The sequence below is a fragment of the Pipistrellus hanaki genome (genome assembly GCF_964339955.1).
Source record: "Pipistrellus hanaki genome assembly, chromosome: 7".
Taxonomy (NCBI): Eukaryota; Metazoa; Chordata; class Mammalia; order Chiroptera; family Vespertilionidae; genus Pipistrellus; species Pipistrellus hanaki.
The window spans coordinates 3350563-3358998 of NC_140509.1; the positions used below are offsets into that span (position 1 = coordinate 3350563).

An 8436-nucleotide genomic window follows, 5' to 3' on the forward strand; every position below is an offset into this window, starting at 1 on the left:
GAGTGAGTGTGGTGTGGTGGGGACGTTCTCAGGGCAGTAGTGGGTGAGCGTGTCTCTCTCTCTCTCTCTCTCTCTCTCTCCCTCTCTCTCTCTCTCTCTCACACACACACACACACACACACACACACACACACACGGGCAAAGGGAGCAAGGTTACGCCAAGTGTTTACTCATGGCTGTTTGTGGCAGGCTCTGGTTGTGAAAGGACGTGAGGCGAGGTGAGTGGAGGTTATACAGGGAGAAATGGTCTGGGGCCAAAACAGTGTGGGGAAAAGAAAAGGGAGTGAGGGAAGGGGTGGCCAGGGGCCCCTCAAGGCCCTCCTGCACTGCCCTCGGCTGCATCGGGCTCCTGGGACTGGTTGAGCTCTGCGCGCTCCTCCTCCTCCTCCTGGGTGTCCGGGGCCTTCCTGGGGAGGAGGGAGCGCTCTGCACGGGGCCTGGCCCTCCCCCCGCCTCTCCGCCGCCTGGACGCCCAGGCCCCGGTGGCCAGCTTCTCCACTCACCTCTCCTCTCCTCGGCGGCGGCGCCTTTGCCACACGATGACCCCGATGAGCAGGGCGGCTGCCCCCAGGCCTCCCAGGATGCCCAGGGCCAGGGCTATGGTTCCCAGCCCAGGCCCTCCCACAGAGCCTGTGGGGAAATGGGAGGGGTGAGGCCCAGCCCCCACTGTTGACCATCCCCCGCTCACACTGGGGTCGGTCTTCCTCTGACCTCCAGCCCCTCACCTGCGGCAGGCCCCTCCTCGCCGGTTTCTGGAAGGCAAAGTTGGAGCATCAGAAAGGAAGGCGGCAGGCCCGCGAGGGGACCATCTAGGGTGTTTCCTTGTTTTAGCTCCGAGTGGGGAGAGGACAGGGCTGCCCTCTTGGTAGGGTCTGGGGGTGGCCGAGGCCGGGTGTGGGTGAACGGGGTGGCGTGGGGTGGCTCTTGGGGACAGTGCCAGACGGAGCAGTAACGGTCTCCTCACCGATGAGGCTGATGCTGACAGCACGGCTCTCCTGGGGCCCATGGCTGGGGTGGGTGGCCACACAGCTGTAGACTCCTTGATCTTGAGGCCCTACCTCAGGGAGGAGCAGCACTGGGCTGGGGGGATGGGGCAGGGGGGTGCCCTGGGTAGGGGGAGGGGGACAGGAGGCCATTACACATCCCATCTCCTGTCTGGGTCCACATCCTCAGGCACCCTGTCTTCCCAGCTCCCTGGGCTCCCTGCCCTCCCAGTTGCCAGTTACGCCTCTCTCCTCCCAGCCCCTCCCCACGTCACTCACGTCCTTGACCCAGTGGATTTGAGGAGGGGGCTGGGCGGAGGCCTCACAGGTCAGGGTCACAGTGCCACCGGGAGCTACTGCTCCGCCTTCCGGCTCCACCACCAGTCGGACCTGTGGCCCCGGCTCCGGGGCTGGGAGGGGAGGCAGCGTTACGGGCTGTGCGGGCCCGCGGCCACACCTCCGAAGCACTCACCCACCTGCGGGCTCGCCCTGGACGCTGAGCTGGAGGGGGGCTGTGTGCAGGGCTCTGCGCCGGGGCCGGCCGGGGCGGAAGCTGCAGGAGAAGGTGGGGCGGGGCGCTGCCCCCTGCGCTGGGGTCACCGTCAGCTCTGACTGCAGCGTGAAAAGCCCTGTCTCGGGGTGTCTCCTGCTCTCTTCCTTCACGGACACGCCTGAGGGGGAGGGAGAAGGCGCGGTGGCCCTCGGTGTGCGGGGCGGACCAGGAGAAAGGCAGCTAGCAGGGAAACGGACTCACCTTTGCCATCGGGTACCAGGGGTTTCCCATCTAAGTGCCAGCTGAGAGTCCCTGCGGGGTAGCCCCCCTCAGACACACACGTCCCCACCTGGGGAAAGAGTGACCTCATCAGCCCAAACCGGTTTGGCTCAGTGGATAGAGCGTTGGTCTGTGAACTGGAAGGTCCCAGGTTCAATTCCGGTCAAGGGCATGTACATTGGTTGCGGGCACATCCCCAGTAGGGGGTGTGCAGGAGGCAGCTGGTTGGTGATTCTCTCTCATCGACGTTTATAGCTCTCTGTCCCTCTCCGTTCCTCTCTGTGGAAAATTAATAAAATATATTTTTTTAAAAGTGACCTCATCACCGTTGAAAGTGAGACGCCATACCCGCACCCAGCCGCCCGGCTGTCCGCTCTGCTCTCTCCCCTTTCCTCCCACTACCTTGTTGGGGACGCCAGCCTGGAGCTCAGAGGCGGGATCCACGATCTCGGGCTTCCCGGGGATCTCTGGAGGGGGGAAAACCCAATCAAACGCTGGGCGTTGAAGACTCTGCACCGCCAGGAAGGCAGGGAGCGCGCGCTGGGTGGAAGGCTCTCCTGGAAGGAGGGCCTGGGGGAAGGAGGGCCGGAACCGTACGGTAGACTCGGACTTGGTAGTTGGACTTGATCTCCTTTCCTTTGCGGCTCACCGCCCGGCACCGGAAAGTCCCCTCGTCGGGGACCCCCACCGCCGGCAGGAGGAGGGAGCCGTTGGGGAGGACTCGAGCCACGCTGTCCCAGGAGCCTCCCTGGGGAGACAGGACCTTCCAGGCCTCCGTCCTGCCTGTGTGCTGGGGACAGAGAGGCCCGGCTAGCGCCAGCCCTTCGGGGAGGGCTCGGGGGTGGGGGGAGGCTGCGCCCGGAGCCCCACTCACCAGTCTCCATTCCAGCTGCTGGGGTGGCTTCCGGGGAGCACCCTTACAGCGGAGCACCAGCGGCTTCCCGATCGCGGCCGTGACGTTCTGACAGCCCGCCACCGCCCCTGCCCCTGGGAGACAGCGGCAGGTGGAGGGGCTGGAGGGGGCGGCTGGCAAACCTGGCACGGGGGCGAGGGCGCTGGAGGGGCGCGGGGGTCCGGGGAGACTGGGAGGGCCGAGTGCCTCCCACAGGCGGGGGCAGTGGCTCACCCCACAGACTGAGGGCCAGCACCCAGGCTCCGGCCACGGCCCCTGCCGCCATCCTGCCTCCCGTCCAGGCTCCTGGCTCCGTCTGCCTCTCACTGCTGTGGCCTCTGCCCTAGGTGGGGCCTGTACCCGCTCCCCTGCCCCCTCTCCCGGTCCTGTCCTGGCACCGGGAATGCTAGGAATTCGTGACTCTCGGCTAAGAGTCCTTCAGATGCTAGAAGGGTGATCACCCCACCCTGGCGCTGCCACGTCTGTGGGGGTGGGGCGTGCATCTTCTAGGGTCTCAGGCCCTCGGGCCTCAACCTGACCACCTGAGGCCGTGGTGGCCACCGGAGCCATCTGCGGACTGGCTCCAGGCCAACGGTTCCGGGCAGGCTTTCCCCACGCAGGAGGCCCGGCTGAGACACGGGGCCTGGGTGCGGAGGGCAAGGCTGGTGGACTCGGGGAAACCCTTTCGGGCTGTTATGAAGAGAGAAATGTTTTCTTCCTGGAGTTTACGTTTTTGAAAATAATTCTCAACTAAACCCAGGGGGAAAATTTCTTTATTTAAAACTGCTTTTTTTTTTTTTTTTTTTTTGCGAAACTATAAGTTTACAAGTGAGGAGAGAACTGCCCAGCCCGTGCCCGCGCCTCCCCCCCCCCATCCGTCCCAGCCTGCCCAGTCTGCTGATCGGGCGGGTTCCCACGGTGACAGTCTGAGATCCTGACGATGTTGGAGGGGTTCAGGGCCGAGGATGGGGCGGCAGAGACTTGACCTCCCTCTGTACCTGGCTTCTTGCAGCCTCTCCCCCCAACCTCAGCATTTTGGACTGAGAACAAAGACACCTCATTTCTGGGGAAACTGAGGGAGATACACACACAAGCTCCCCAACTCACACTTGTTTCACCGTGACCCTTCCCCGCTCTCCCCTCCAGCTGCACGGTGAGAAAAGGCGTCACCGGGGAAGGTGGCACTGCCCCCCAACGGCTGTGCCCAGCCCTGCCCACGGGCTGCGGGAGCGCAGGCCAGCACCCAAGCCCGCTGCCCACACCAAGCGCAGGGGAGCGGCCCAGCCAGGGAGTGCCCCTGGGCCTTAGAGCAGAGGACACCTAGGGGTGTGAGGGGCGGGCTTGGCGCTGCTAAATGTACTCTGTGGACGAGCCAGCCGGCCCTCACCGGTCCCTCTGTCCCCCTTTCTCTTATCATGTCCCCTTTGCTGTCTCCCCGAATATAGGAAAGCCAGTGATTAAGGTAAAAAAAATAAAATAAAAAATCAACATATAAAACATCTACTTCCCCAAACTCAATTAAAAATTAAGAACCAACAACAACAAAACACCCCCAAAATACAGATGGAGCCCAGGGATTTTTTTTTCTAAAAAAAAAAAAAAAAAAAAAAAAAAAGTTGGACCCCAAACCCAGTTAACAATTCCCAATTCCCTAAAGTAGCAGAAACTCCCTCCGAGGTAGATATCTGAGTCAGACACTCTCGTTCACCGAGCAATTCTATTGGTTTAAGATGAGCTGCATATGAGGTAATAAGCCGTCTGGAGGGGGGAGGCCCGGGGCGCGGCCAGGTCATCTGTCCAGAAGTTGTGTCCCCATTTTTGGCATCTCTGGTAGGTAGGGCAAGGCTGGCGTCTCCACAGATCCCAGAGCAGATAAGGGGTGGGGGAGGGAGAACGGGTGGAGAGAGAGAGAGAGAGAGAGAGAGAGAGAGAGAGAGAGGGAGGGAGGAAGGGAGGGAATGGGTGTGTGTGTATGACAGACACAGAATAGTCGTGTGTGTCGGAGAGAAACAATAGTGTCTGTGTCTGTGAGAGAGGATCTAAAGAGGGTCTGGGTGTGTTTCTGTGTAAGAAATGGGGAGAGAGAAAGATTGAAGAGAAGGGAAAGCGGGACACAGACTCCACCTTCCCCTTAGGGGACCCTTCTCCTTGCCATGTAGTCAGCACCCCAGCACTGAGCCGGCCGGGCAGGCGCCCATCTGCCCTTCTCCATCTTGTGCTTCTCCTGTGTCTGGGTGTGTCCTCTGGATGCCTCTGTCCTCTCCCGTCACCTCGTGAGCCCCACCCCGTGGCCCTGAGGGGGGTCAGTTGGAAGTGTCAGAGTGAACGCTCCCTGGTCCCTCCGTCGGGGATGTCACCGAGGACGGGGTCACAGCCTCCTGCCAGCCGCCGTTCGCCTGGAAGACACAGTCGGGTGAGGCTCTGAACGCAGTGTGGGGCAGTGCTGCGGGCAGGGCACCGTCCTGGGGGCGGGGGAGGCCTGCAGGCTCCACTCACCCTCATCTCCCGGGGGCTGTACATCTGGCCGCCCCCGAGGCTCTCTCCGTAGCCCCCGGGGCCCATCGAGTGCCGGAGGGACTCCACCTGCGGAGAGGAGGGGGTGAGGCGGTGAGCGCCTCCGGAGGAGCGTCTGGGCGCTGGAGGAGGGACCCAGCGGGCAGCCCTCCGGGCGGGCACTGACCTGGGAGGCGGAGTAGGAGTCTCCGTTGAGCCCGGGCATCCCCAGAAACATGTCTCCGGATCCTGAGAGATTGAAAGAGCCGCCAGAGCCTTGGGGAGCAGAGAAGGAATTAGGGACGGGGACAGCCTGTGGCAGAGGGAGACACCCCCGTTTCCAACAAGCCCTCGGCACGAGCTGTGGGGTGTCAGGCGCACGACCGCCGCCCGGCTCCGCTCCGGGCCTCCGCGCTGGGGGCCTGTCCCCACGTCCCGCCGCCTCAGCCTGGTGTGTTACCCCCAGAGGCCCCCACCCTGTGCCCTGGTCCTGCCTCGATAGGAAGTGGGAACAGAGGCAGGAAGCGTGCAAACAGCCAGCCGGGCTGGCCCAGGGCTCCACCTGCGGAGGACGGGGGCGTCGGGGAGCTGGTGCGGCTGTGGCCCCCCTGGGTGACGGACACGGCCGTCTTGACCGCGTAGATGTTTGCCTCCTCTTGAAACTTCCCGATGTTTTTCTTGTAGCGAATCCGCTTGTTGCCAAACCAGTTGGAGACCTGGGGTGCGGGCAGAGGAGGTCAGCGGAGGCCTTGGCTCCGGCCCTCGGCGGCGGGGCCCCCGCGGCCCCGCACCTGGGACACGGTGATGCCGCACTTCTTGGCCAGCTCCTCCTTGGCCTCCTCGCTGGGGTACGGGTTGCTCAGGTGGGAGTAGAAGTACTCGTTCAGGACCTCGGTGGCCTGCTTGCTGAAGTTGCGGCGTTTCCGCCTACGGAGGAGGAGAGGGCGCTGAGGCCGGCTGGGCCCGCAGGCTCTCCGTGCGGCTGGGCCCGGGGTCCCGTGTGCGCTGGGCCCAGGGTCCTGGGGTCCCGTGTGCGCTGGGCCCCGGGTCCTGGGGTCCCGTGTGCGCTGGGCCCCGGGTCCTGGGGTCCCGTGTGCGCTGGGCCCCGGGTCCCAGTGTGCGGCAGGCCCTGGGGACCCCGGGGTCTGTGTGCACTGGGCCGGGCCCCACCTGGCGTCCAGGAAGCGGGAGCGCAGGATCATGACGGCCTCGCAGGTGCTCTGCTTGAGCTGCATCTGGATGGCGCTGAACTTGCGGTGGATGATGCTCACCATCCGCTCCATCTCCTTGGGCGCCACGGGCCGCGTGCGGCTCTGCTCCCTCAGCAGGTTCATGACGTGGGTGGTGAACTCGTTACAGGCCTGCGGGGCGGAGGGCTGTGAGGCGCCCGTGGCCGGAGCCCCCGGGAAGCTCCGCCCGCCCGCGCCCGGCCTCACCTGCTCGTACTTCTCCAGCTCCGAGTGGTAGATGTGGCGGATCTGGGCCAGCTTGCTGCGGTAGTCCGAGTGCTCGATGGAGTTGTCGGGGGACACGCCGCCCCCCGAAGCGGCCGCAGCCGCGGCTGCGGCGGCCGAGCCCCCCCCTTTCTCGGGCCCGGCCACGCCTTCCGCCAGAAGCATGTTGTCCAGACGCATGAGCTGGGGGTCCACCGGCTCCTCCTCCTGGGCGCTTCGGATGCTGAGGCCTAGCACGAGCGGGGACTCAGGGCCCCGGCCCCACGCCCGCCCTCCGCCCTCCTGCGGCCCGCTCCTCTGGTCCCCACCCAGGGCCCCGCACACCCCCGGACCCCGCTCAGGCTCCATGCCGGCAGGCGGCGGGAGCGGGGACCAGGGACGTACCGGTCTTCTCCTTGATCTCACACAGCACGCTGAAGAGCGCCGGCTTCATGCGGTGGCAGTTGAGGGCGTGCTTCCTGGGAGGAACCGGAGTTCAGGGCGGGAACGTGCAGGGGCCGTGAGGGCGAGGGGGCAGGTGGGAACGGGGCTGGGGTGGGAAGGGGGCTGGGGTGAACGGGGCAGGTGGGAAGGGGGCTGGGGTGGGAAGGGGGCCGGGGTGAACGGGGCAGGTGGGAAGGGGGCTGGGGTGGGAAGGGGGCCGGGGTGAAGCGGGTGGGGTTCTCGGGGTAAGGCAGCTCCCAGCGGGCCGTGGGGTGGAGGCAGCAGGCTGAAGGCCGCGGGCGCTGGGGCTGGGGGAGCCGGTCTAGAAGGTGCAGGGGGGAGAAGGGGAGTGACTGCAGATACGAAGGTGACTAGGTCGATTTCAAAAGAGCGATGGAGACTGGGGGGAAGAGCCAGAGCTGGGGTGCCCAGCTGAAGTGGAGGGATGGGCAGAGGTGTGTGTGTGGAGGGTCCTGGCTGAGCAGGGGCAGGCGGGAGGGAGGACACGGGGCTGGGCCATGGTGGAGAGCAGAGGTGGGCACTCTGGGAGGGTGCGGAGGCCCAGTCTGCAGAGGCGGCGGGGGCTGTGGAGTCGGGGAGGAGCCGGAGGGGGCTCTGGAGAGGGAAGGTGTTCAGGGGCTGGGGGTCAGTGAGAGGTGAGGAGGGGGTGAGGCCGCTGGGCTCCCTGTTGAAGGGTGCAGGGCGGGGTGAAGGAGAGGAGTCACTTATCTGGGGTTCCGGGAGCAGGAGAGGAGAGGTGGGTCTGGAGTTGGGGTTCGGAGAGCAGCCCGCCCGGGCTCCTGCTGTGTGGGTGGCGGGTGGGGGCACTCACTTGGCCTGGGCCTCGTCCAGGCTCTGGTCCGTGATGGTCATTATCTGCTGCAGGATGTCCCCGATGTCCTGCTTCCCTCGGCCCCCCGGGACGCCCCCGCCGCCCCCGCCGGGGTCCCCGCCGCCCGGAGGCTCGCCGGGGCCCCCGGGCTCCCCCGCCACCAGCCCCAGGCCGCCGCGGCCCCCGCCCGGAGGGGGCGGCCCCAGCAGCCGCTCGTCCATCGTGGGGGGCCCTGAGGCCCCCTCCCCCCCGCCGGCTACTTCCCCCCAAACTCGGCGGGGCCGCTGCTCCTGCGCCCCGCCCCCGCCCGCCCCCGGCTCCGGGCTCCCCGGGGGTCACCCCGGCTCTGAGGGGAGACCCGGGGTGCCGGCTGGGCCCCCACAGGAGACCCCGGCCCCCGGCGGCGGAGAAAATGGAGCCGGAGAGAGGAGGCCCAGGCGGGGGTGTGTGTGAGCGAGAGGGAGGGAGGAGGGCGGAGGGCGGGAGGGGCGGGGCGCGGGCGGAGCGCGGGGCGGGCCGGCCGGCTCCGCGGCGGGAGGGGGGGAGATGGGAGGAGGGAGGGGAGGAGGGAGGGGGGGAAGGGTGGA

General features: G+C 66.0%; 2 protein-coding genes and 1 long non-coding RNA gene across 7 annotated transcripts in view; all 3 read right to left on the bottom strand.

The window, feature by feature from the left end:
• Window positions 1-8436, bottom strand: part of LOC311626233 — a 1185289-nt gene that overhangs the window by 664996 nt on the left and 511857 nt on the right. The window lies entirely within an intron of this gene.
• AGER (advanced glycosylation end-product specific receptor) lies at window positions 33-3409 on the bottom strand. Of its 5 annotated transcripts, none has more exons than XM_084891177.1 (11): window positions 2882-3409; window positions 2630-2742; window positions 2353-2545; window positions 2158-2222; window positions 1738-1825; window positions 1460-1654; window positions 1263-1393; window positions 965-1106; window positions 726-752; window positions 504-630; window positions 33-407 (listed from the first exon to the last, which is right to left on the bottom strand). In XM_084891177.1, exons 1-11 carry the CDS (start codon window positions 2931-2933, stop codon window positions 311-313), a joined length of 1230 nt encoding a protein of 409 aa, XP_084747303.1. In that variant the 5' UTR covers window positions 2934-3409; the 3' UTR covers window positions 33-310. The 5 variants fall into 5 exon arrangements, 4 of the variants coding, with proteins under 4 accessions (XP_084747303.1, XP_084747304.1, XP_084747306.1 ...); XM_084891178.1 differs by having other exon boundaries at window positions 2353-2503; window positions 2882-2991; XR_014795652.1 differs by having other exon boundaries at window positions 148-407; window positions 965-1054; window positions 2882-2991.
• Window positions 4242-8317, bottom strand: PBX2 (PBX homeobox 2). The gene is made up of 9 exons (XM_084891190.1): window positions 7850-8317; window positions 6979-7052; window positions 6577-6824; window positions 6311-6501; window positions 5932-6067; window positions 5703-5856; window positions 5328-5416; window positions 5144-5230; window positions 4242-5043 (listed from the first exon to the last, which is right to left on the bottom strand). Exons 1-9 carry the CDS (start codon window positions 8068-8070, stop codon window positions 4951-4953), a joined length of 1293 nt encoding a protein of 430 aa, XP_084747316.1. The 5' UTR covers window positions 8071-8317; the 3' UTR covers window positions 4242-4950.